This window comes from Sorex araneus, chromosome X (assembly GCF_027595985.1).
Source record: "Sorex araneus isolate mSorAra2 chromosome X, mSorAra2.pri, whole genome shotgun sequence".
Taxonomy (NCBI): Eukaryota; Metazoa; Chordata; class Mammalia; order Eulipotyphla; family Soricidae; genus Sorex; species Sorex araneus.
The window spans coordinates 263,471,114-263,498,922 of record NC_073313.1 but is presented as its reverse complement, the minus strand read 5'-3'; the positions used below and the strand labels follow the sequence as shown (position 1 = coordinate 263,498,922).

The following is a 27,809-nucleotide window of genomic DNA, read 5'->3' as shown; positions in this document are numbered from 1 at the left end:
GATGACAGAAATTGAGCTACAGAGTGTTTTATTAAGTCTACTCATTCAGTTATAATAACTAATGGTTATTGAGTGTGCATGTTATTTTAGACCCAGTATTAAGCACTTTATATTCATTTTCATTTAATATTCCAAACAGTTGGCTATGCTCTAAGTATTGTTATCTTCGTTTTACAAGGAGAAACTGAAAACACCCAGTGGTTACAGACCAGGATACATGACCTTGAAATCCAGGGTTTTCAATAAAAATGTCTTAAGCTTCCTGTGCTTCCCACAGCCGCTGTAATTCATCTCTGGGAACTCCACTTGCAGGAAGGGGAGTGCAAGATATTTACCTAAGAAGATCAGGTCTAGAGGTTCTCTTTGATCCTATAGGAACATTAAGAGCTCACTACATTTGTCCTAAGGGAATTGCTAGCTTTATAGAATAAAAGTTTGTAGGTGTTGGTGTCCAGAGACTGCAGCAGGCGGAGAGCTTGCCTTGCACCCCATGTCCCAAAGAAAAGGCAGCTTACCATTTCTCAAATGTTACTTGTATGTTTACGTATTTGGAATTTTTAAAATTTACTTTTATATTTATTTTTCTGGTGTTAATTTGGAGTCATATCTTTGAGGCCTGTTTCAGTTGAGTCACTGATACAACATTTTTCCTTATTCACATGAAAATACCAAAGCATTGCTCCATCCTGCAACACTTTGTCATGTCACCTAGATTTCCCTAGTGCTGCTGACACTTAGTAAGTTTGTTGATACTTGAAATGTCGCGTGTCCCACATTGCCATTAGAGTGTAAAATCTCTTTAGTTTTGAACTTCAGCTTATTCGTTTCACCCCTTTATTGTGTGGGTAAAATCTAGTAAATATTAAAAGTGATAAAGAGGTAAGAACAGACAGGAAGGAAAGGCAACCTTTGTTTTGATGATGTAACTAGATAAGAGACTTACTTGTTTAAACAAAAAAAAAGAGGTTTTTGTTGATAGTCATATTTCTTTGGGGGCAGATCTGGGCATGTCACCCATGGAATTTTCGTCCTTGTCTAAAGAACACTTACGTAGAATGAGAGAAAGCTTTTGTAAACCAAACTAGAAATGAAAGAAAGGGTGTAACAATAGACAGATGTTCAGGGTATTATTAGAGAAAAAAATAAGACACGAAAAGAACAAGAAAAGAGAACTGAAATGAAGTAAGTGGGGTGTGGGAGAGGGAAGAAAAGATAAAAACAGGATCATCAGGGATTACTTTTTTTGACAGAGGGGTAAAATAGTGTGAAGTGGAGTAGGAAAACCTCCTTTACAAACAGTGTTGGGAAAACTGGTTACTCATATGCCAAAAAAATGAGATTAAACCCCTTCTAACACCATGCAGAAAAGTCAAAATAGATGATAGACCTCAGTGTCAGAGCTGACTCCACGAATTATATTGAGGAAAAGAGAATATTGGATGTAGAGGCATCTTCAGAGTGGTTCAGTGCCTTAGACACAAGCAAACTGAAAGACTTTTTAAAAAAAATAAAAAGGGCTGATATCAAACCCAGAAGCCTCTGCACTGCAAAAGAAAAAAATGACCTAAAATGATACCCAATTCAGAAAACATTTTCTTAGTAACTGGTAGAACTTTAGTAGTAAAAAACAACATCAAAAGATAGGGCAAAGAAATGAAAATAAATTTCCTCAAAAAAGACCAAAAAAGGTACATGATGTCCAAAAGGTATATAAAAAAAATTCTCTGCATCACTGATCAGGGAGATAAAAATCAAAACAATGAGACATCACCTCACATCGGTGAGGCTGGTACACATCACAAAGAATAGAAACAACCAGTGCTGGCATGAATTTGGGATGAAAACGGACTTCATTCACTTTTTTTCAGACTGCCAAGTGGAGTAGTTGGAGTGGTCCAGCTTTTCGAGAAAATAACACGGATCACTGTATCACTGTCTTCCCATCCCATTACTCATCTGTTTGCTCGAGGGCCGGCACCACTTATTCGACCCCCTGTCACGTTCAGTGTCAGGGGAATGAGACCCATTATTGTTACTGTTTCTGGCATATTGAATACACCATGGGTAGCTTGCCAGGCTCTGCCGTGCGAGATTCTACCAATAATATAGATACTTCACCATTATTGGGACTAGGGCCGGAATACAGCAGGTAGAGTGATGGCCTTGCATGCTACTTCATCCCCGTATACAATAGGGACCTTCATGTTTCCCCAGCCCCCAGCATGGGTGATTCCTGTCCAAAAAGTCCCCTCCCCCCAACAAAACAAAACAAAAAACTAGGAATTGAGACCTAGCAGTTCCACTTCTTGGTATCTACCCCAGGAGCCAAAAACTATTCAGAAAAGACATTTGCACTTGTGTGTTCATTGCAGCACTATTCACAATAGCCAAAATCAGGAAACAATCCAAGTGTCCAAGAACAGATGACTGGATAAGAGACTATGTGCATAGACATGGAGCACTACATGGCTTCACAAAAAGATTAAATTATGCAATTTTCTGCTACATGGATATGTCTGGGGAATATCATACTGAGTGAAGTTAGAGGAGAGGGACACACACATAATTATCTGGCTCATACGTGGAGTATAAAGGAAGTAGGGAATAATATGCTCGCAAAGGCAGCAAACTGGGAACTGGTTTCTGTCGGGATTTTACCCACAGGGGCTGTAGTAGGGAGGGGAACACTGGACAGTGGTGTGGAGGGTGTGGTGCTGGGAGTCTGTGTATTAAACCATACCAATAACTGTTCTGGAAACCCCAGAGCTTAAAATAAAAATTTAAAGTTAGCATTATCATTGACCTCAGCAAACTAATGACGATTCCTAACCTGCTAGACTTTAAATGCAGCACCCACCCATTGGCAATATGGGTTGATCTGTTTTGTCAGACTTGCAGGAAATGACCCCAACCGTATGTTTTCCCAGTACCATCTAGAGGTTGGTAAAAGATGTTTATCTTGAAGTCTGAGCTGGTGTTTGTTCCCAAAAAAAAGGAACTTTAACCCAATTTTAAGAAAAGTATTATCTTTATAACTTTTCTTGTAATGATTTTTTTTTGTCTTCTTAGGGAAGGAAGATTATTAAAATATTTTTTACAGCTTTTGGCAGGGGAGTAACACCTGGCAATACACAAGGGTGTTCTTAGTTCTGTTTTCAGAAGTTATCCTGGTTGGTGCTCAGGGAGTTTTTTATGGTTCTGTGGATTCAAATCAGCTCCGCTAAGAGCCTTAATATCTCTGGTACTCTCTTTCCAACCCATATAATAATTTTAAATGATATGCTTTTATAAATTTTATATTTTGGTTATCTTTTTGGCAATACAATTTGCTACATAAGTCAGTAGTATAAATGTATGTAAGAAGTATCTTAGTTTTATTATGTTGGTTCTTAGGGCTTATGTTTGGCAGTGCAGGAGGGTGATGCAGAGTCAGAGACTTAACTTGGGGTTTCTGTATGCATGAACCCATGAGCCTTCTTCCTGGCCCTTTATTCTTATTGTTGTTGTTACTACTGCTCCTGGTGTTTTCAACATATCCGATGTTGCTCAGGGCTTAGTCCTGGCTCTGCGCACAGGGGTCATTCCTGGCTGGGGTTGGGACTCCACAGTGTGCCAGTGATTGAATAGGTAACCTGCATGAAGGCAAGTACACTACCTGGTATACTATCACCTCGGCACCTAAAGTTATTAAACCGTTGTCATAATGTGTAGATGTGTAAATTAGTAAACTCAGCAGTTCTTGCAGTAGACAGGCTTTAAAATAAAGCCAATAAAGGCCTATGTTGCTTTATGAGGTTTTTTCCCCTGTTCTAAAAATGAGGTTTCAGAGTGTGCTTTTAAAACATAACCATTTTGTCAAACAAAACTCTTTTTCACCAAAGTAATTGGAAGCAGTTTAAAGCAAGTTAAATAGTCTCCTGAGCAAAATCTGACAAATTTAGATTCTGCTAAGAATATTTGTTAGTTTTCTTTGTAGTATGAAAAACCAGCCATCCATGCATTAAATATTTAATGCTAAAGATTATTTTTAAGAAGTTGAGTATAGCCTATGAAATCAGACTGGTTTAAAAATCTTTTGATTTGTTAGCTGTCTGACCTTTGGCAAAGACGTTGAAAATTCCACATTTCCTTGTGTGCCTGATAAAGTTTATAATTTTGTGTGGTTGAGGAAGCAGACTGCATAGAGTAAGCACAATAAGTGCCACCTAATAATGCAGCAACTGTTGGTTTCATTATTATCTCTGTATTTTTTCTTCACCATTAGCTGTCGTGGTGAAGGACCAGAGAATTTTTTTTTATGTTTTAGGTTATATGCAAGCTTTATTGGAACTACTCAAGTGGTTGATTGTAGAATAAAAATAGCCAGAATGTCCATGAGAAATGTCCATGAGAAATGAATAGGTTTTGGCTCTGTGCTTAGGAAACTTGGGAAATTTTATTTACAAAGTAATGTGTTCGGAGTTGGATTTGGCCTATTCAGCTTGCTGACTCCTGTTCTAAACTACATTTGCCTAAGAATTAAAAAAAAAAAAGTGAAACAATAGAAAATGCTTTAAAACGGAATTGGGAAAGTAGAGTTGATGACGGATGTGGCATCTCCAGGAAAGCTCTTCAAATTCACATGTGTGATCCATGTTCCTCTTAACAGAGGCAAAAATACTATGCCTTATTTACATTCTGCCATCTGTCCTGTGCATTACTTAAAGTACCGTGTTTTATGTGGTCATATGTAAATCTAAAATCATTTGTGTTAAGAAAATGCTTTGGGACTTGAGACAATGAGAGGAGAAAGATTTTGTTGTTGTAAAATCCTAGTTTTATAAGAATGTCATTTTTTTGCTTCTGGTCAGATTGATTATAGAATCAGCTTTTGTCTGCTTAGATTCAGTTTATTGGCCACAGCTTTTGGGGTAGTAGAACCCCCTTGAATCTGAGTTCTTAATGTGTTCACAGTCATTGATGTTTTTTTTTAATCTACCACTTTTTTGGGCTGGAGCAATAGCACAGCGGGTAGGACGAGGCCGGCCCGGGTTCGGTTCCCAGCATCCCATATGATCCCCTGAGCATCGCCGGGAGTCTTTAATTCCAGAGTGTAAAGCCAGGAGGTAGCCCCTGTTCATTGCCGGGTGTGACCCAAAAGAAAAAAAAAAATCCAAAAAACAAAGTAACTCTTTGAAAATTTAACATTACAAAAACAAAGTTAAATAGATAAATGCATGTTTATAGGAATAAGGAGGCACAAATTATGTGGACTAATTTCTACCCAAATGCTCATTTTGCTTTGTTATATCTGTGACCGTCAACCTATTGAATAAATACCCCAGTGTTTTTTCTAACCATTACCTTCATGCATATTGGATAGAAAAGTACAGGACAAGACTTAACTCATGAGTTTTGTTTTAAGACCTGTGTATGCATGTATGCATCTGGTTTGTGTTTTAATTCTTTCACACTAAAATAAATGAACAGTCTCTGTTCATCAAAGCTGCAGGGTGGAGTCCAGAATGAGTGTGTCATGGGAAACATTTAATGGCCTTTATTTTCAGCCACGCCTGGCAGTGCTCTGGACTTAACACCTGTCTGCTCAGGGATCACTCCTGGCTTGGCTTGGGGCCAAACAGGGTTCTGCAGATCGAATCCAGCTTGGCCTAGTGCAAGACAAACACCTTACCTGGTATACTATCTCTTGGGCCCCTAATTGCCTGCATTCGTTATAATCTGTAAAACTGCCTTTTTTTTCTTTTGCTTTTTCAGTCACCCCAGTAATGCACAGGGGTTACTCCTGGCTTTGCACTCAGGAATTACTCCTGGCAGTGCTCAGGGGACCATATGGGATGCTGGGAATTGAACCTGGGTCGGCCGTGTGTAAGGTAAACATCCTACCTGCTGTGCTATTGCTCCAGCCCCAAAACTGCGCTTTCTCTTTTAAAAAAAATTTCTCGGGGCCAGAGCAATAGTACAGTGGGTAGGGCGGTTTGCCTTGCACGTGGCAGACCAAGGTTCGATTCCCCAGACCCAGGTTTGATCCCCAGCATCCCATGTGGTCTCCCAAACACTCCCCAAAAGTGATTTCCTGAGTGCAAAGCCAGGAGTAACTACCCCTGAGCATCACTGGGTGTAAGCAAAAAAAAAAAAAAATTACTGTAACACCATGATTTACCAAATTGTTCTTAATGCAGTTATTTTCAATGTTAAATGTTACTGTTTGTTTTCTTTTTCCAGCCCAGCACAGCCCCACATTAAATGTTCCTATACCAGTCCCACCACCAGGATGACCTTTCCTCCACCAGTGTCCCTAGTTTCCCTCCCACCACCCTGCATTTTCTTTTTTAATATAAACCAGACTTAATGTGTTAAGTGTTTGTTTCTTAACCCTCTCCCACTTTCCTGTTTCTTTCCCTTTTAGCTTCCAGTTCTGTTGCGGGAGCTGTGGGCATGACCACCTCTGGGGAAAGTGAGTCAGATGATTCGGAGATGGGACGATTACAAGGTAAAGACAGCTTCTGAGCTTACAAGAAACCATTGTCATGGGCTGCCTGCTCTTGTTGGACTCTGTTGAAATTAATTCAGGAAAAACCTGTTTGAGCATAACCTAGCAATGCCCACACTGCCCCAAATCAGCTTCCTTTAGAGGTGATTTGATGATTTGCAGCTGGAAGATGGTCTGAAGAGAAAACCCTTCTCTTTCACTGTGGCCAGTTTCTTCCCCAAATGAGCAATAACCCTGCTTTTCTCCTTTAGTTGCCTTGATAATAGCACGTGGCCGTTGTGACTTAATTACGTTGATATGAGTGGTCTTGGACGCCTTCATGCAACTCTCAAAATTCAAATGGAAAGTAACATGTAGTTGGTTGCGTAAGATAAATCAGTTGCTGGACATTTATTTCTAAGAAAGATTTGTTACATTACAAATCAGCTATTCCTCTCTTTTGTCTTTAGCTCTATTAGAAGCCAGAGGCCTTCCACCTCACCTCTTTGGTCCTCTTGGTCCTCGGATGTCACAGCTTTTCCATAGAACAATTGGAAGTGGAGCTAGTAAGTAGATACTTCTAAATACTTTTCTGTAAAGCATTCCTCTTTGCCACCCACCCACATGCCGTACTGATTAGTTGAGTAGTGTTTTTATTGACTATATTTATGTTTCCATGAAGATTAATCTATTTTGATTGCATATTCCTTGCCTGGCAAGCTCCCTGTGGCGTATTCTTATGCCAGATACAGTGATAATGATGGGTCTCATTCCCCTGACCCTGAAGGAGCCTCTAATGTGGCACCGTCGGGAAGGACGAGTAAAGAGAGGCTGCTAAAATCTCCAGGCTAGGACGAATAGAGACATTACTGGACCCGCTCGAGCAAATCGACGATCAACAGAATGATAGTGACAGTGATTCCTTGTCTTCCATAACAGCACCTCTGGGGCCAGAGCGATAGTATAGCAGGGAGGGCACTCGCCAGGCTCTGCTCTGGTAGCTTGCCGGGCTCTCCGAGAGGGATGAAGGAATCGTACCCTGGTTGGCTGTGTGCAAGGCAAACGCCCTATCCGCTATGCTCCAGCCCAGTACCTAAGTATCAGGCAGTTTCTCAGAGCTTCTTTGAGGTGAAGTGATTACTGCCCAGTCTGTCCCACAGGTAGTCATTGCTGTCCTGTCTAGCTTTAGAGGCAGAATTTTAATGGGCCCATCTGCCATGTAGTACATGAATTCTTAACTGTATTGCTTACTCAAATTGAGGACTACAGGGTTATTTTGTTTTTTTCCCATCGCAAACCCAGTTTCCAGGGGCGGTAATATGGTCACACACATGCTAAATAAATACCAGATGTTCTATGAGAGACACTAAATTTCTTAGCAGTTCTTTTTAGTATGTTGGGTTATATGTAATTTTGTACTCAAGACTTTTGTATTTTAAATTATTTCCTATGAAATCATTTAAATAATTCTCTTTTGGTTGGCTGATTTATCTCACTACATTTTAATGGAAGGAGTCTCTTAAAATTCAGTTTTGTTTCTTTAGCTCATAATGTGGATCCAGGGTCAGTTCTAAAAAAAACAAGGTATATTTTCAAAAGTTAATTCTCTGACTTGTTCCTCTTATTTACTAAACAGACAAGTTATTCACCACACAAACACTGCCTCTTAGGGAAGTATAGTCGTCTTTACATTGTGCACTTTGCTTTTAATAGTGTGATTTGATGTTCAAGCTGTATGACAAACAGATCTATATCTTTTCATCTATTTCTGTCAGTTGGGGTGATGGAGATATTTCTTACACCTTTAGTAATGTGTTCGAGTGATCCACTGTGCAGTTTTTCAGTTCCCTGTTGATGACATTCAGGTTATTTTCAGTCTTAGTTGTGCTGCGATGAAATGTAGGTTTCCTCTTTTTTCCTGTAAATCTAGGTTTTCCTCTTTTTTCCTGTAAATCTTTTATGGGTAGTTTTTTTTTTTTTTATAAGGGGAAGTCCTGCGTGAGCTGGTAAATGCATATGACATTTGGCAGCTATTATAAGTCATTCTCTTCTGTGCTTTTTGCATTATCACCAGTCATGTATAACAATAGTATGGCGTCATTTTATTCTCTTAGTTAACTTTTAGTTACATATCCTTATCCTAGAGATTATAGTGAATATCCATAAATAATTTTCATTATCATGTGCCAAACTATGCAAGAACCATACAGAGCTCCTCTTTAACCTCTTGCCTCCCTTTGTTATTATTTCACTCTGAAGTCTTGTAAAAAAAAAAAATGAGACATTGTTATTTTAGAATATCCATGTTCTTTTGTATTTGCTCCTTGTGTGCTGTTTAGCTTTGTTTTATTCTAAAGCTCCCTCCTCTTACCAGGCATTGTTTCCTTACACACTTTAAGTAGAGGGCTGTTCCTAGTGACTTCCAGTAGCCTTTTATTACTCTAAATCCTTGTTTGGCTTTAGTTTCTCAAGGATACTTTCCTCTAAACACCCCTGTTAGAACTTCATAGTGTCATGAACTTCCATAGTTGAACAATCTCATTGCTGCTGTTTCAAAGCTATGCTTCCCCCTTTGAAGATTTGTGCTTTAAAATTTATTACTAATTTTTAGTAGTTGGACTCTTGTTAAGCTTGAGTGTTATTTTCTTCTTTGAATTTCACTCAAATAAGCATTTGAGTTTAAGATTTGATGTCATCATAAGTGTTTGAAAAATTCTTGCCTATTACCTCTTGAAATATTCTGCTCTTCCTTCTGTGAATTGCAAGCTCATACAGGTTTAGATTTTGGACTTAATCTAATCCAACATTACTTTCTGATCTAACTGCTGTCCCTTCCCCCTCTGTTCTCTTTTTCCTTTCTCTTTTTGCTTTTACTCTCTAGTTTCTTTCTTGGGAGGGATGGGGGGGGTGGTACCTGGTTGGCCTCATTTGCTAGTTTTCAAATTCACCTAGTTCTTTTGTCTATTGTGCTCTGTAGAATTCATCAATAAGATTATAATTGCAACCATTATGCTTTCCAGTTATAGATAGTATATAATAATATGTTTTCTGTTGAAATTCATTAATTCATATACATGTTGTCTTATCTTTGCTCATACCCATTTTTTTCAAATACCTCAGAGATTTATGCTTTATAATAAACATGTATATAAATAATACAAGAAATTAAGCAAAATATATATCTTTGGTATATATTTACATATATTTATACATATGCACCTGGATGTGGTGGAGATTACTTTTGGCTCTTTGCTTAGGGAACTATGGTGTTTGGGATTGAAACTGGGCCTCCTACATGCAAAGTTTGCATTTTGTTAATTCAACTATCTCTATGGAACTGTCATTTCATTTTAGAGAAGATAATATTTACCAGAAAAAGTTAGAAAGTAGTGCGTAATTTTTATATATATTCTATCTATTGTATTTGTCGCCTCAACATCTTTACGTTCGTATATCTTCACAATTACTAAAATAATATTAATACATTTTACTAACTAAATCCAAAGAATCTGAACTTTTATTTTGCATGTGTCCCTTTTTTTAGTATTATGAGACTTAACATTTAATAGTCCACATTTAACTACTAATTTTTTTTTCTATTAGTGAATCACAGTGAGGTACAGTTACAGACTTTACAACCTTGCATGTTTGCATTTCATACAAAGTACCTATCCCTCCCACCACCCCGACCTCATCCCCCTACTTCACCCCACCTCTGTGGCAGGGCACTCCCTTTAGCTGTCTCTCTCCTTTTGGTTTGCAATAAAGATATCAAGTGGCCATCATGTTTGGTCTGTACTTTCAGCCCGCATCTCCCATCCCGAGCAGGCTCTCCTAGCACCCTTTACTTTGTGGTCCCTTTTCTATCTGAGCTGCCTTTTCCCCCAGCATGTGAGGCCGGCTTCTAAGCTGTGGAGTAATCCTCCTAGTACTTATTTCTATTATTCTTGGCTGCTAGTCTTCCGTTCTGTTACTTTATATTCCACAAATGTATCACTATCGCTTGTATCACTTGTCATCCTATTGATCCTGGATTTGCTCGAGCGGGTGTCAATAGCTTTTCCATTTGTCCCTGTCCAGTGCTAGTGCAGCCCAATGATATCTGCTCGCTCTGGGAACAGGAAGAGCCTTAAATTGTTCATTCAGGGTTTTGACGAAGAAGTCTGACCATCTGGTTGGTGGGAGGCCACACAGTCTTCTGACATCCCATGCAACCCGATTGGTAACAGCTCTAGTCCAGCAGTCATCTCTGAATTGCATTATGTGTTCAGCCCATCTGATTTTTGACGCCTTGGCAAACAAGACAGCATCCCTGATTCTTGACCGTCGATGGAGGTCGGAACTCCAGATTTCTTCTCTCACTTGAGTGAAACGTGATATTCCTAGCATAGCCATTCCACAAATGAGTGCAATCATTTCTATGTCCCTCTCTGACTCATTCACTTAACATGATACTTTGCATGTTGATCCATCTACATGCAAATTTCATGGCTGCTTTTCTAACGGCTGCATAGTATTCCATTGTGTAGATATACCAAATTTTCTTCAGTCATCTGTTCTTGGGCACTTGATTGGGTTTCCCCCCTTCCCCCCAGATTTTGGCTATTGTAAACATTGCAAATGAACATACAAGTGTAGATGTCATTTCTAGTATACTTTTTTGCATCTCTGGGCTATATTCCAGAAGTGGTATTGCTGGGTCAAATGGAAGCTCAATTTCTGATTTTTTGAGAAGTGTCCATACTGTTTTCCAAAAGGGCTGAAACAGTCGATTTTCCCACCAGCAGTGAAGGAGAGTCCCTTTCTCCCTACATCCGCGCCAACAGTGGTTGCTTTTGTTCTTTTGGATGTATGCCAGTCTCTGTGGTGTGAGGTGGTATCTCATGGTTGTTTTGATCTGCATCTCCCTGATGATTAGTGATGAAGAACAATTTTTCATGTGCCTTTGGCCATTTGGGTTTCTTCTTTGAGAAAGTTTCTGTTTAATTTTATCGCATCACTCCATTTTCTGATGGGGTTGGATTTTTTTCTTTTTGTAGAGTTTAACCAGTGCCTTGTAAATCCTTGACATCAACCCCTTGTCAGATGGGAATTGGGTGAATATTCTTTTCTATTCTGTACATTCATTGTCTTTGTATTCTGATCTTTTGAGTTACAGAAGCTTCTCAATTTAAGGTGGTCCCGTTTGTTTATCTCTGTTTCTACTTGGCCAGTGGAGTGTCACCTTTAAGGATACCTTTAGCTTCAGTGTCGTGAAGGGTTTTGCCAACCTTGTCTTCATTGTACCCGATGGATTGTGGTCTGATGTTGAGGTTTTTAATCTATTTTGATCTGACTTTTGTGCATAGTGTTAGGTAGAGGTCTGAGCCCATTTTTTTTGCACATAGCTGTCCAGTTTTGCCAGCACCATTTATTAAAGAGGCTTTCCTTGCCCCACTTCATATTTCTTTTCCCTTATCAAAGATTAGATCATATATTTGAGGGTGTGTATAAGGATATTCCATCCTGTTGATTGGTCTGCAGCTCTGCCTTTGTTCCAGTACCATGCTGTTTTAATTATTACCGCTTTGTAGTAGAGTTTGAGGTTGGGGAAGGTGATGCCTCCCATCTTGTTTTTCCCCAGAACTTCTTTAGCTATTTGTGGGGGGATTGTTGTTCCTTATGAATTTCAGGAGTGTTTGATCCATATGTTTGAAGAATTTATGGGTATCCTTATAGGGATTGCATTGAATCTGTCACAGTTTATTAATGAAAGTTATAAAGTACTTTCAGTTGTGTTGGCCAGCTTCTATTGTCTTATGTCTTATCAGTTGTATTCTACACGTTTGTATTTAAGAATTGTTGGATTATGTATGACATCTTACACAAGAATGATGAGTCAGTCCCTAATTTTTCTACCAGTGTGTTTTTTTAATTTTTGTGTTAACATTAAGGGTCAGAAGCTCACTAATTTGTTCCATCAGAACTTCAGCTTGGTTTGACTGAAGTTAAAATGTTTATAAGACTCCTTGTACTTGTGGCTCTTACTTGTTGATGTGGCTCTTTTCAAGGGCTTGATGGAGATACAATATCTGTCTCTTAGACTTAAATAATTATGCAGTTTTTGAATTGGGCAGATAGATTGTAGGGGTTACTGGCACTGTGTTTGGGTCTCCTTTTGTGGGACCTTTGTCTTCTCAGTGCCATGACATTTCTGGGAGGTTTTATTTTTTCATCAGCTCACTTGACTCTGCCCCATCTCTGTTTCCAGCTCCAGCTCCTAGGAGATGTCCGGTAGGTCCAGTTCAGTAGAACCCTTTGCATCTTCAGTGCAGTGCAGTATCTTTGCTGGTTTGGGCATTGGCCAACTCTTGCCTAAGGGGCAGGTTCAGACTGCTCCTTTTATGAACAAAAAATTATGTTTACACTTTTAAGTGCCTGGAAATAAAACTCCCTAAAAAGTTCTTCTGAGACATTGAAAGTCAAATGTAACTAATGTTCATAAGTCAACATTTGGATTCCATCTGTTTATTTGTTCATGTTGTTTACTTTCACACCATAATACCAGAGTTGAATAGTTTCAACAGACCTTTCGGTCTTGAAGGCCCAAGTAGTCACCATTTGGCCTGCTATGGAAAAGTTTGCCCCAACTCTGTGGTAATGATTAAAGGTTCCTTCCTCTGTCCCCCTTTTAGTGACTTTTCAGCCAACACCCTGTGCTGCTCAGGGATTGCTCTTTGTTCTGCACTCAGAACTCACTCCTGGAGGTGGTCAGGGGACTGGATAGGATGCTGGGAATTGAACCTGGGTTGGCTGTGTGCAAGGCAAGTGGTCAGTCCACTGTCCTGTCGCTGCAGCCTGGGTAATTCTTGAGACATGGTTGGTGGTACCTAGGGATGTCTTGGAGACTCTTATGTGGGATTCAAATATTACAAGTACTGAGGTTTTCTTCTGATTGCTGATTTTGAACTGATGGTACAAAACCTGTGTGGAATAAAACTACCTTTACCTTAGAAATGAAAAAATAGGCCAATGTGCTCTTCAGTGGCATACATTCCCTGCCAAAATATGTCTGTTTTATGTCGGATGATACCGAGTGTTATCTTTTTGGTAATCTTTGTGACAGAACAAGATCCATTTTTTTCCATGTACTTCATCTCTACAGTCTCCATATCTTAAAATAGATAAGCATGCAGTTTTTTTCTTAAGCATGACATTTAAGCTGTTTGTAGCAAATAATGCTTATTGGTCAGTTGATTTTTTGAAAATTCATTTCCCAAAGATTTTGCCATGTTTATGTGGAGAATTATTAAGCAAGTATTTAAGTTGAGAAAATACAAACTGGAGCTAAGACCCCAGTCAGTGTGCCCTTGGCAAGGCTTGAGAAGGCCCAAGTCTGTGTACATGTCCTGACTTACAGCTTAAAGAAATACTTTCCCTCCCCTGTCTTCCAAGCTGCTCCCTCCCATGGCTTAGGATTTCTGTGCAGGCGCGCCCACCACCCAAAGCAATTTCATACTTTCTTCTGAAAACTGGTTTTCCCAAAAGCCTGAGAATCCCAGCAGCACCGAGCAGCTCTGGCATCTGAGCTCTTTCCTTTGAAGACTTGAGGTCCGTGTCCTGGTTCCGCTGGTGCCCAGGGGCCTGTAGCCATCCATTGCTGTCTCTCTTTGAGTGTATACTGCTTTTCACTGCGTAAGCATCACAATTTTAATAGTTTTTCCTCAAAACCTGGGGTGTGGCCATTAAACAGGGCTTTTCTTTTTCTGTTTTTATTGGGTTGCTGTTGCTTGGGGGGAGGAATGGAGGGAGGGGTCAGGATGTGACAGTTGCCATATTCTACACCTACACCTGAGTGTTCGTGCACATGCGCAAGCACTACTGCCACCGCTTCCTGGCTTTGTAGCCCCTGTGGTGTCCTTCATCAAAGTCTGCTGCTTTACTCAAGGCAAATTAATAGTGACCCCAAATTGCACAAATTTGGACTATGTAGGTGTACAGGTATGCAAGTTTTCTTATATGCTTACTGCATAGATGAATACTGTTCTGTAAATGTATGTTCTCTTTCTCACGGTTTCCTTAACATTTTTTTCTTTAGCTGACTTCATTGTAAAAGTGCTGTATGTAGTCTGTGACATTAGATGTATAATATTCAAAATATGTCTTGATCAGTAAGACTTTGCAGTCTGTGAGCAGGCTATTAAGGATTAAGATGGAGTGTCTGTATTTTAAATAACTTGGGTTTTCAACTGTTTGGGTATCTGTATCCCATAACTACCTCACCATTGTGAACACCTGCTCCAGCCCCCTCCCCCCCCAAACACACAAAAGGTCAGTTACTGTTGTCTTGAGCCAGCAGGCTGACCAAGGTAGAGACCCACCCATTACTTAGAATGCAGGAAGACAGGTAGCCAGTCACCTGTACAATATGCCTCATAACCATTTTCTTATGTTTAAAAGTAATTTCTTTGTTTTGGGTTCTGTCAAGGTTCTAAGGCCCAGCAGCTTCTCCAGGGACTGCAAGCCAGTGATGAAAGTCAGCAGCTCCAGGCCGTGATTGAGATGTGTCAGTTACTGGTCATGGGCAATGAGGAGACACTGGGAGGGTTTCCTGTCAAAAGCGTCGTTCCCGCTTTGGTGAGCTAAGTTTCTCCTCCTTTACTTCAGCTATTCTCTGCATGTTGTAAAGTTTGAAAGCACAATTTAATTTTAAAAGCTCAATAGACGAAGATAGTAGAGTATAGCCTAGGGGTTTTATTTTGTAAATATGAGTGATAGCTAAAGATGCATTTTTAAAACAATTCTTTGATGAATAGTTAATCCCATTTTTAATATCTATATGGCTGCTTTGCATTTAAGTTTTGGGCTCAATCCTGTAATATCTTGGTTTGCTGTGCCAAAATTTGTACCTTAACTTAACCAGATAATACATAGGGTGATAATAAGTAAGTAGCTCGCTTGGGTTTTATTTGTTGGCCAGGGCCATAAGGTTTTGTGTTTGATAATAGTGTGTATGCAGAACAAGTAGATTCTGATTCAAAGAGTTTCTTGGTTACCAGAGAGATAAAAGCACGGGGTTTTTTTGGTTTTTTTTTTTGGCAAAGACATTACTCAGAGAGAACTCATACAATTCTTGAATTATATGATATTAAGGATCTTCCTTTAAATTTCCCTCAAGTGCTTTCAGTATTTTATTTTTTGGCCATACCTAGAAGTTCTCAGCTGGATCTTCAGGCATTATTTCTGGCAGAGGTGAGAGAATATATGTGGTGCAGGGGATCAAAATGGAGGCTCATGTATGCAAAACATGCACTCTTTGAAACTAATTATCAAACAAAATTTACTGGCCTCAGTGTGAAGATGACAAAATGGTCCCAACTGTTATATTATCTCTCTGACACCTTGGTATTACTTTTGTGGGATATAAGACATTTCTTTCTATGGTCTTGCATAGTGGAACATAATGTCAAAATACCACTTACAGGCCAGAGAAAGCACGGGTTTTTCATGTAGCTGATCCCGATTTAACCTGGCTCTTCGTGATCCCTCAGTATAGCCCGTGCAACCTTGAAGGCTCCTGAGACTGTTGAGGTGGCTCTGAAAACCCTGAGAAGGCAGCATTGCATTTTGGGTCCTCACATAGAACTGCTGGCCTGGCCTGGCTGACTGGGAGTCACCAGGAGTGCCCACCTGCTGCCTGCTGAGCATTGCTCGGAAGTCTCTCAAAAATAAGGGTTTTCTTAGTCAAATTAGAAAAAAACAAAAGAAAACCCCCCGTCATAAAAAATAGTCTTTAAGAAGTTTAAATTTCTTTTCATCACAGTTGTGAAGTAGCTAGAAATTAATCCCATAATTGCTTATGCTTTTGAATATGAAAATAATAGGAAGAGAAATTGCCAACTCTAGGCTCTTTAGCATAATGTCTTTGAAGCTGTGACTAGATTTCATTTTAAGATTAAATTGATTTAAGATTAAAATTAGGGCTGAATTATGTTAACAAAAGACAACATATCACAGATATTTATAGTGATATTTTATATCTGCCAAGAGTTAAAAATAAAGTCTCCTTTTTCAATGCCAAGTAAAGTTATCAAAAATGAAATTGTGGTCCATATTAGATTGTATCGTAGTATCAGTCAAAAGCAGTGTAAAGTTTGCCACTCAGATTAAAGGTGTCAGTTTTTATTTTAGCCACCATTGTGGGTAGCGCCACTTTGGCAAGGATGGGAAGGGGTTAGTGGGTTTCTTCCCCTGGTGCTAATGAAAGCTTACTCTCCCGTGGTAGCAGATCTGGTCAGAGCTGGCATGTCGGACAGAAAGAAATCAGTGGCTTGAGTACTGGAGTCCTTGCACAGGACTCCCATGTTTGAGCCCCGAGAACTGCTGGGATTAGAACCAATATGGGCGCGCAAGAACTTTTGTGCGTTCATGTGTGTGTGCTTGTATATGTATACAAAGGCTCCCGTGTTGATTTCAGAGTCTGTAGTAAAAGCAGTATTAGCCTTTAAACTTGTTCTTAGAGCACACAATATTAACATCACTGTCTTAATCTGTATTTGATTCCATATTCTTTATCCAGAGGGTCTCATTCTGGATACCTTGAGTTGATCTTTATGCCTGTTCTTTTTGTTCAAAGGACTAGTTACATCCTTTCTTTCTTTAGCAGGTTGTGGACTGAAAAGGAACTATACCAGGCAGAGTCTGGAATAACTGATTACAAGATTTTTTTTTCTTTTTTTCTTTACTGTAATTTAAACTTTGTATTTTCTTTATTCCTTAATTTATGCTGAGTCTGTTTACTCTTTGTGTCCAAATTCTGTCATGCTCAGTATTTGAAGAGTTTCTTTGGTGGGGTAGATCCATTTTCAGGTTTATCTCTTAGATAGCTTTTTCTATCTAAGTCCATAATTATTCTTCAGGAATCTGAACTTCCATGTCATGAGTTGGTACTCTGGAGGTTCATAAGTCAATACTGACGTTACTTTAAAATAATTTTTTTAATGGTAATTTAGGTAACATGGTTACAATTATGATAAATTTATGGCTATAAGTGTTTTGTAGTTCCTGCACTGGATCTGACCAATGTCCAGGATTCTACTTTGCCTTTTCCCTTGCCCTATCCCTTCTCTCCACTGTTTGGTAATCTCCATTTGTAATCTAAGACCCAGATTCGATTTATCTTATATATCTCTCTATACCACCGATGAGTAAGATTATCTAGTATATGTCTTCACCCTATGACTGATTTTGCTTAACATGATACCTCCAGTTACATCTGCATTGGGATGAACTGCAAGATTTCCTTCCTTTTTGCCTTAACTTCACTTCCTCCCTCCTTCTTTTTTCCATCTTTTCCTTCCCCTTTATCCCTCCCCCCTTTTTTTCTGACCTAGACCTGGCTGTGCTCAGGGATCACTCCTGACAGGGCCCAGAAGTCCATCTGGAGTGCTGGGGATCAAACCTGGGTCTTTTCACTTTCTACAGCTCCTATTTCGTTTTTTTCCTTTTTTAAATAGCTGTATAGTATTCCATAGCATCTTCATTCATCTGATTTGGATATAGGGGTTCTTCCCATATCCTGGCTATTATACTTAGTCTTGTAGTAAAGCTCTTCTTAAATTTAAAAAAACTTTTTTGTGTGTGGGAATAGGGACAGGGTTTGGGGCCACATGTACATGTGGCAGTGCTTACAACTAACTCCTGGCTTTGTGCTCAGGGATTACCTTCTGACTCGGCTCCAGGGGCCATACGAGGTGCCCATGAATGAACCAGGGTCTGCAGCTTGCAAAACTGCCCTATATTATCTCTCGGACCTTGTTATGTTTAAATGTCTGCTAGTAGTCTTCCACAAAGGCTGAACTGGAAAATGTCTCCATCAGTAGTGAATGACTTTTGCTTTTACTGCATTGCCCCCAACAGTAGTATAAATTTTGATACGCACCATTCTCACTGGTGCGAGATCGTTCACTGCTTTGCATTTCCCTGATTCTGACTAATGATGAACACTTTGTTGTATGCCTACTGCAGTCTGTTTTAGAAGTGCTCAGGGTTCATTCCTTGCTCTTTGCTCAGGGATAACTCCTGGTGGGCCTTGGAGGGCCACATGGAGTGCCAGGGTTAAACCTGGGCTGGCCACATGCAAGGCAAACACCAGACCCACTGTACTATCACTCTGGCCCCACAATCTATATTTTCTTTTTGGAAAAGTGTCTCTTATTTTTGATGTGGTTATTGATTTTTGTTGTTCTTTGTGAGTGCTCTATGTATTTTAGGTGTTAGCCTTTTATCTGATTTATGAGGTGGTATACAAATATTTAGGAGCATGCCTTTTTTTTTAGTTCAAATTCCTTTTTCCATATAAAAATTTTCTGTTTTAATGTAGTTCCAGTTATTATTTGCTTTTGTTTCCTTTGACAGTAAAGTCAACTTATTGAAGCTATCTTGCTCCACATCCTGGAGAATTTTGTCTCTGTTTTACTTAAGGTATCATATGAGTCTAGTTTTTGAGCTCTTTAATCCACTTTAAATTTTCTGTATAGTGTGATACATAATACATTTCATTTTTTGGCTCCTGTCTGTCCAGAGGCTTTCCTTGTTCTGCTTCCTGCACTTTCATCTGAGGGTTTAGTTTTTAGATTCTCATTTCCTTTTTTTTTTTTTTTCCCCCCATCGCACCTGGTGGAGTTCAGGGGTTACTCCTAGTGCTGCTCTCAGGGATCACTCCCAGTGGGCAAGAGAAACAATGTGGGGTGACATGGATCAAACCAGGGTTGGCTATGTGCAAGGCAAACACCCTGCTTGCTGTACTATCACTCTAGTCTCCTCAGTTCTGACTTTCCTTTTAACCAGTCTCTGGTCTTACTAGTTTGAATCTTATCACATCTGTTTGGCACATTTTCCCCAATTTAGTGTCCTTTTCAACAAGTTTATGAAAAATTTGGTGTTGAATTTCTCTCCCAGGGTTATAGAAGACTGCTTTTTTTTCCCGGTTTTGTTTGTTTTTATTCTATTGAGATTTTCAGTAGGTCTAAAAGCTTCTCAGAGCACTGGAACTCTGGAAGACTAAAAAAATGCATGACCCCATGTTTTGGTAAATAACTCATCCAAAAGACAGTATCGGCAGTTTTCCCCTATGGTTTTAATATTGGGACCATGGTTCCAGTGCTCTGAGAAGCCATATTTGCGAAGGGACTTGGAAAAATGACATCATTTCACTGTCCAGCCCACCTTTGTACATTTATTACTATTTTTATGACTTTTGGGGGGGTGGGTGGCACACCCAGCAGTGCTCTAGGCAGCTTACTCCTGGCTCTGCTCAGGGACACTTCTATTGGGACCTGTGTGGTGCCAGGGATTGAACCAGCTCAGGCAGTGCAGGGCAGGCACCCTCCCTGCTTCATTCACTTTCATACTCAAGGTTGTGCCTTAGATGTACATGTTATCATGTTACTTTATCTAATAGCTGACTTCCATGGCCCAAATTGGACTCTTTTTGGTTTTTCAGTTGTTTTTGTTCATTAGGAAATACAGCAACAAAGAAGTAGATTTATCTGATGATTGAGGTGTGATTTTTTTATTAGTTAAATAAAGAAGCTGTTACATAGGCAGAGACGTGGAAGTGTAATTCTGTTCACTTGATTTGTTGGTTGTTTTGTTGTTTTTAATAGACCTGTATATGTCAGATCATGCATTAGTAATGACTGTTAATGAGGTTTTCCGAATTTTTTTTAATACAAGTGAATACTGTAAGTAGGTATCAATACATGACCTCAAAATTTTGTAATCATATTCCCTTTTGGTTACAGGGAATCTATAATTAGATTCTCCATATATAATCATACTGTATAGGTTTACCTTAAAAATGGATGAATTTGTTACTTTTTCTATTATCATGACAACCCTTTCCAATTACATGTTTTTTGTGACTATACATGTTTGATACATGAAGTGCTCTTTAGCTCTTTAAAATGGAGAGTATGGAATAGGTATTGATTATTTAACTGAATTAGTTCATCCATAACTTCTGATACATACACTTTATTAAGCCTGATTCTCAATTGAGAATAATAGATACTGTATTATAGGATTATCTGTCACTGTATTTATGCATTTAATTTAAGGGCAGTAGGTGACTAAAAGTACATTTTAAATTTAACATTCGATTGGAAGACAGTCTGCTTCTCTACTAGGAAATTACTTGGGTTGCTTGGAGAGGATGGAATATCTAATATAGCACCTTTGAAAAACATAGTTGAATTTTCTTAAGATCTTAAAATATAAGATCTTAAGAAAATATAATATAATGTAAAATATAATCGACTAAATTTACTCTTGCTTGTGTTAATAGAAAACTTTATTAATTGGCTATTAGTACGTAATATAGTTTCTCCAGTGTTTCTTGCAATAATTACTAGTATGTGTTAATACTATATTTGTTTTACAGCTGAGTTGATGGTTTTGATCACAATATTAGTGTTCATGCATGAGAGTTTAGTCTGTGGTTTTGGAGGGTACTTAAGGTTGTGGATTTGATAAACGTCAACTGCATTTCTGGTTTTTGTTTTGTTTTTGCTGTTGTTGTTGTTGTTGTTGTTCTTATGATTATGTATTGACAACTTCTAAGTCTTCAGGAGCATGCTAATTGCTACTTTTCTGAAGGGTGGGTTATGGTTAGAGGGACCAGAAAAGTTGGTTGCAAACTTCAGGAAGGTTTGCTTTTGACCTGAATCTTGAGATGGTGACTTAGTCTAGGAAAGTTTCCAAGTTAAAACAGTTGTTTATGACTCATGCCTTCCTTAATATAATCATTCCTGTATGTGCATGTTTGATCTTTAATTTGATAATATCCTAAATATAATAATTTCTTGTGACTGCGTACTAGGCTTTAACTTGATGTTATGGAATAGTCTTGAATGATACTTTACATGCCACCTGTGGAATAATGGAAGAAACATTGGAAGGGCTTTTTAAAAAATAGCTTCTAATACTGTTTTGTTTTTTTTTTTAACAGATAACATTATTGCAGATGGAGCATAATTTTGATATTGTGAGTATGTATATCTATTTCTTTTAAACCACCCAAATTTCATCATTATGTTTGTGTTGACTCTAAGCCCTGTCTTGTTGTCCAGATGAACCATGCCTGTCGAGCCTTAACATACATGATGGAAGCACTTCCTCGCTCATCTGCTGTTGTAGTCGATGCAATTCCCGTGTTTTTGGAAAAGGTAAAACTGTTTTTGTTTAACTCTTTAAGGCACAATTATGGAACACTCTGAGAATACGTGGCTTCTCTGATCTTAATAGTTTGGACCATAGGGCGCCAGGAAATGAACTGGTGTTTCCTGTGTGCAAAGCAGGTACTCAGTCCATTGAATGATTTCTTTGACCCAGCTTTTTGTAATTTTAAAGCAGTCTCTCGGATTGTAACTCCACTTTAAAAGACATTTTTAGCATTCACTATCAAATGAAAATATATTTTCTAGCCGTAATTCCAGAGAAGGATTTCATACATACTAGTCATTAGTTGAAAGTTGACACTAATAAAGCATTACAAAACCAACCCAGTTGATAATTTTTAAGAGCAGTTACCTCAATATAAAATATTTTCAATAATAAAGGTCTTAACTAAAAATAATCTTATGTCAGAAAAACGCCATGAGTTTGATAATTTTTTGGGGAGAGGCGCCATACCTAGCAGTGCTCAGGGCCATAAAGTTGAGTGAGTGAGTGAGTAAAGAAATTAAATTTTTTTCACTAGTTTTAGGTAGTAGTGATTTTGGTCTATCTTAGTCGCCTTATTTGAACTCACTAAAATTCGCATTGTATATTAAATTTTGAAATACCTGGGGCCGGAGCGATAGCACAGCGGGTAGGGCGTTTGCCTTGCACGCGGCCGACCCGGGTTCGATCCCCGGCATCCCATATGGTCCCCCAAGCACCGCCAGGAGTAATTCCTGAGTGCAAAGCCAGGAGTAACCCCTGAGCATCGCTGGGTGTGACCCAAAAAGCAAAAAAAAAAAAAAAAAAATTTGAAATACCATATAAAACTTGATATTTTTCTTAGGATATAACCCAGTACAAGGTTTAAATCTTGCTTCTCCCCCTCACCCCCCATAATTTACTTTAAATATAAAAACAGTTATGATCGGCTTTAGTCTGTTCTGTATGAAGTGTATTTCTTGTAACTTAAAAACAGCAGAGTTTTTATTGTGATTATTGTGGCTCTATATGGCAGCTTAAGCTCAGAGATAAGTGGTTTTCTACAGTGAGTTTCATATTAAAGATGGCATAGCTGATAAATAATACAAGATTTATATTTAAGTTGTAAAATTATAAAATTACATAAATTATTTTAAGATTCAGTAAAATAATTATAATTTTAAATATAAATTTTATAAATTAAATTATCAATGGTTGAGACAAAGTGACTGAAAGCAATCCTGGATGTTGACCTTAAGGTGCCTGTTTCTATGTTCACAGCTGCAAGTGATTCAGTGTATCGATGTGGCAGAGCAGGCCCTGACTGCCTTGGAGATGTTATCTCGGAGACACAGTAAAGCCATTCTCCAGGCAGTAAGTGTTGCTACCAAAGTACTAGATCTGTTCTATTTACTATTATATTTTAGATCCATGTTTTGTTATTTTAGCAATTGCTATAAGAAACAAGGAGTATTTTAATTTGATTTGCTGTTTTTCCCTGATAAGCAGGATAGTTCTTCACCTTAACAGCTCTCTTCATTTTAGGGTGGTTTGGCAGACTGCCTGCTGTATCTCGAGTTCTTCAGCATTAATGCCCAAAGAAATGCACTAGCAATTGCAGCCAATTGTTGCCAGAGTATCACGCCGGATGAATTTCATTTTGTGGCAGATTCCCTTCCATTGCTTACCCAAAGGCTCACCCATCAGGTAAAAAAGGAACCTTTCGTACTTGCCGTAAAACACTTTCTCTGTAAATGGCCATTTTCAGTTATGCTTAAAATTTTGGTGGATTCACCCAACTGAACTGTATTTCATGTGTTTGATATTCAGCTACTTTGACTTTGAGGGATGAATTTGTTACTTCATCAAACTGAATGTTTACTGTTCAGTGTGGTCAGAATTTCCTTTTGGAAAGACATGGCCTAAGAGGCCATAGGCAGATAATATCAGGATAATACAGCTTAAGATCAGAAGAGTGAGATAGGTTAGTCCCAAAGAGAAATGAATGGGGGGGGAGTGTAATTGCTCCTGCTCAATTATTGATGAGGAACTGGAATCCTTTAGCCTGGTCTCATAGTCTAAAAGGCAGAGCTCACTGAGGTTGGATATGGGAGAGATGGTGTTCTAAGCCAAATTATTTTGTACAGGCAGTGAATTCTTTTTTGTGAATGAGTTTTAAAGTGTTCCAACTAAAGAGGTTTTTACATAACTTGCTTTTAAATCACCTTTATTACATGTAAGGATTTGCTTAAAATAAGGGGTTTAAGTTAGAGATTAGAGTGATTTCAACAGTCATAATTTCAGAGTGTTTTGCTTAAGATGATTGAGACACAAATCATTGCATTATTTATAAAATTTAGTGGTCTAGGATAATTTACAGAGGGAGTGGAAATATGTGCTCTGATTAAGTGAATTAAATATGTGCTCTAGTTAACTGAATCCAGCACCTCTAGAAATACAAGGGTTCAGAGAGATTTGACCATGAATAGCTCTTTAACTTCTAGAATTAAGTAATAACAGCAAAGTTGAAGACTTCATATAAGGGAACTATTCTCATTTTTGTACAGACAAATCTGTTGCTCTGTAATTTGAAAACCATTGATCAGTGAGTAAGGAAAAAGCAAACTATGTTAAAATACTTGCGAAGCCATTATATTGTTCAATCTTTTCATAGAATTATTTTAAATGTTTTCTTAATGAGGCGACTTCAGTAGTTTTTACTGTGTTGTTGTCAGTGATTGTAGCAAATATATAACTTTTCACATCAAATTTGAGGAATTCCCATATGTTTAGTTACTTCAGCTTCTTATAGTATGCATTCTTTATTTTTTTATTTACTTTTTGCTTTTTGGTCACACCCAGCGATGCTCAGTGGTTACTCCTGGCTCTGCACTCAGGAATTACTCCTAGTGGTGCTCAGGGAACCATATGGGATATATGCAAACGCCCTACTGGCTGTGCTCCAGTTCCTGTATGCACTCTTTAAACATTCGTACTGTGAATTCTTAGATACTGGAATTTCGGAACCATAAAAGTTCTTTCCTTTCTGTATATCTAACTTGACCTGTTGAGCCCGTTCTTGGAGGAGATGGGTGCTCTCACAATGAGAAGTTTTCCTTTGAAATGAGGGTATTACTGTTCTTTGTTTAGGCTTACTTCAAAATCCTCATCTAATTGAGCTAGCCTTGAAGAATTTGAGGTTAGGAAGAAGATGAGGCTGTGAAGTATGATTGTGAAAATGTTTTCATTAAGAAACTTTTATTTCAAATACAGGACAAAAAGTCAGTGGAAAGCACTTGCCTTTGTTTTGCACGTCTGGTGGACAACTTCCAACATGAAGAGGTCAGTAAGCATTTATGTTGTCTTTGATGGCATTTTTCATGAGCCTGTTAAATAGATGAATCACAGCATAATTTTTTTTTTCTTGGATTTGTTCAGAATTTGCTCCAGCAGGTTGCCTCCAAAGATCTGCTTACAAATGTTCAACAACTACTGGTAGTGACTCCACCAATTTTAAGCTCTGGGATGTTTATAATGGTAGTTCGCATGTTTTCTCTCATGTGTTCCAACTGTCCGACTCTAGCTGTTCAACTTATGAAGCAAAGTAAGTACTGTTTTATTATCTTTGTAAGAGGGATTGTGCGTATATTTCCATGAGTGAAGTCAACTTAAGTCAGGGAACTTGGATAGCATAGTTATTGGATGTTAATGGTTACAAAGCTATTAATGTGTAATTGAAGTTTGTACAATAGGTTAATGCTTCCTCTCCATGGGTTTCCAGATAAATTAGTGTATTGAACTTGTCCCCTCAGTGGTGTTTCTATACACTCTCAATGCTTAAGAGTTTCATGTTATCAGTGACTGCTGTCTTCCATTCGTTGATAGTTCTCCTTGCTAGATGTAGCAGTTTATATAATTCTAGAATGCTTTCCTCCCACAAAAAGTTGGAATTTACTTACACAATTAAGTGGTTTTGATAGTGCTGCTTGTTTCTAAGCTTTCTCTCTTACCCACTAATAGCAAATAGTTGATGCACAGATATTTTGGTAGACCATTTCTCTTAAATTACAGATTTCACACTTTTTCTAAAATGCTTTCCTTCCTCAAAAAGTTGTTTCTTTTGTGAATTAACTCACTGACATGGAATTTTGTAGAAAAAGTTTCTGGGGTGTTTATTGCATGGATTCCTCTATAAAGAATAAAGTTATTCCCAAACTTGGCATTCCAGAAAACACTTTTACTTTGTGCCTTGGAACAGTGTGCTCTCTGCCTAGATAAATTTAAGGCTTAACTCTTTTGTTGTTGTCTGTTGTTGTTTTTGTTTTGTTTGGGCCCATTCTCAGCGATGCTCAGTGGTTATTCCTGGCAGGTTTGGGGGACCATATGGGATGTTGGGGTTCACCTGTTGGCTACATGTAAGGCGAACAGTCTACCTGCTATACTGTTGCCTGTAATGTTTAGCTCTTGTCACGGTGTACTTTCTAAGTCTTTAGGAACCCTTTAGGGTTCAGTATTAGCAGGTGTTTCAGCATAGATTTTTTTTTTTTTTTAATATTTGGCGCATCATTTTCATAAATACCACTTTGGGAGATTGCTGGGTACAGTTTGAATTATTATTTTTTTTAATGTTAGATATTTTTCTTTCCCATATTCTGGAGAATTTTCTGCCATTCTTTGTAATTTAATTTTACCCACTTTATTTAAGCACTATAGTTTACAAAGTAGTTCATGATGCATTTGTTGCAGGCGTTCAGTATCCTGTCCCGCCACCATGTCACCTTCCCTCCCCCACTTTCCCAACCACCCCTCAAGCCATAGCAGGCCCACAATAATTTATTTTATACTTCTTGTTAACACTAAGTGGCTAACAGAGTGATCAAAAAGGATTTTTGTAGAAGAAAATCTGTGAAAATTTTTGTATCTCACTATGGAGACATTAAGTCCTTGCTAGGGTTTTCCTAAGGCAAGTTGAGCCTTCCATGTTTCTGTTCCTCAAGATTGGTTTGGGTTCTTCATCACATCCCACCCAATCTGGTGGCTCCTACTGGGTTGTCAGGGCCAGAAAATCCAGAATATTTACTTGGGCAGTTCAGCCAGTGCTTCGGGGTGTGGGAGCAGCTGCCTGGGCTTTGTTAGGGTGGGCGCTGTCCCGGCCCGCTCCGAGAATGTCCTGGGGGTCTCGGCAAGGACTGAGAAATTTGGGGGACCTGTACCTCTACTGAGATTTATTTCTGAGTCTCTGGAACAATGCATGTAGATGAGCATGGGGGGGGCGTGGGCGTGGCTGCAAGGTCTTTTGAAGTACAGGGATGTAGGGGGTTGTAAGTATAGGGAAGTGGGGGGATTGCCATCCATTTTTATGCATAACTGCCAACTTCCTTTCTGTAACAACTACAAAGGAAACAAGAACTTCTGCGAATTCTCTGAGCTCAAAAAAAATGACAGAATCTTTACAATGTCCTATATTCAGATGTTCACAAAGTTAATAGAACTACTCTTAAAGAAATTAAATTTTTTTTACTCTAACAAATTCTGAGGTCAAGGTTATTTATTTCGCTGTTATAGTTAATGGTTTGCCGATTATTATCAAACATTTCAATAAAATGCTGCTCTCGAAGAATTGCTTTGGAGGTACAGGGTTGGCTGTAGGCTTTGGTAACGGGAGGAGACTCCTGTGGGTGTGGGGATGGAAGCGGCCTCCACCAACAGTTCCTCCCAGCTTTCCCCCTCATCTTTTTCTGGGAATTTGGAAACTAATAATAGGGTATTCCCTGTTGAACACTGACATGTTTAGTGTTTTGGAGGGAAACAATTTTCCTGATCATAGCTGTTAATAACTAATTCTATCCTGTTAGCCACACTTTCAGCATATATAAATTTTAAAAATCATACACATTTACTAGACCTGAAGATTGTCTTTTTATTGAATCACAGTGAGACACAGTTACAAAGCTGTTTGAGTTTCGGTCATACAATGATCAAACACTCAGTATCCCTCCCACCACCCCCACCCCACCCCAGCCCCTGCCTCTGGTAGGCCCCTTCCTTCTTAGTCTCTCTTTACTTTCGGGCATTATGGTTTACAATATAGGTACTAAGATGCCATCATGTTTGGTCCTTTATCTACTTTCAGTGCACATCTCCCATCCCAAGTGATCCC

The 27,809-nt window shown here is 38.7% G+C and overlaps 1 protein-coding gene across 14 annotated transcripts in view; it reads left to right on the top strand.

Annotated features, from left to right (window-relative positions):
- The window catches only part of TRIP12 (thyroid hormone receptor interactor 12), a 144,132-nt gene that overhangs the window by 72,803 nt on the left and 43,520 nt on the right, over window positions 1-27,809 (top strand). For all 14 annotated transcript variants that reach the window (XM_055120408.1, XM_055120410.1, XM_055120420.1 and 11 more), the window contains 9 exons: window positions 6,407-6,490; window positions 6,940-7,035; window positions 14,937-15,085; window positions 21,459-21,494; window positions 21,580-21,675; window positions 22,931-23,023; window positions 23,195-23,356; window positions 24,923-24,991; window positions 25,088-25,253. In XM_055120408.1, coding sequence (XP_054976383.1) covers window positions 6,407-6,490; window positions 6,940-7,035; window positions 14,937-15,085; window positions 21,459-21,494; window positions 21,580-21,675; window positions 22,931-23,023; window positions 23,195-23,356; window positions 24,923-24,991; window positions 25,088-25,253 — 951 coding nt within the window. The remainder of the gene's footprint in view (window positions 1-6,406; window positions 6,491-6,939; window positions 7,036-14,936; window positions 15,086-21,458; window positions 21,495-21,579; window positions 21,676-22,930; window positions 23,024-23,194; window positions 23,357-24,922; window positions 24,992-25,087; window positions 25,254-27,809) is intronic.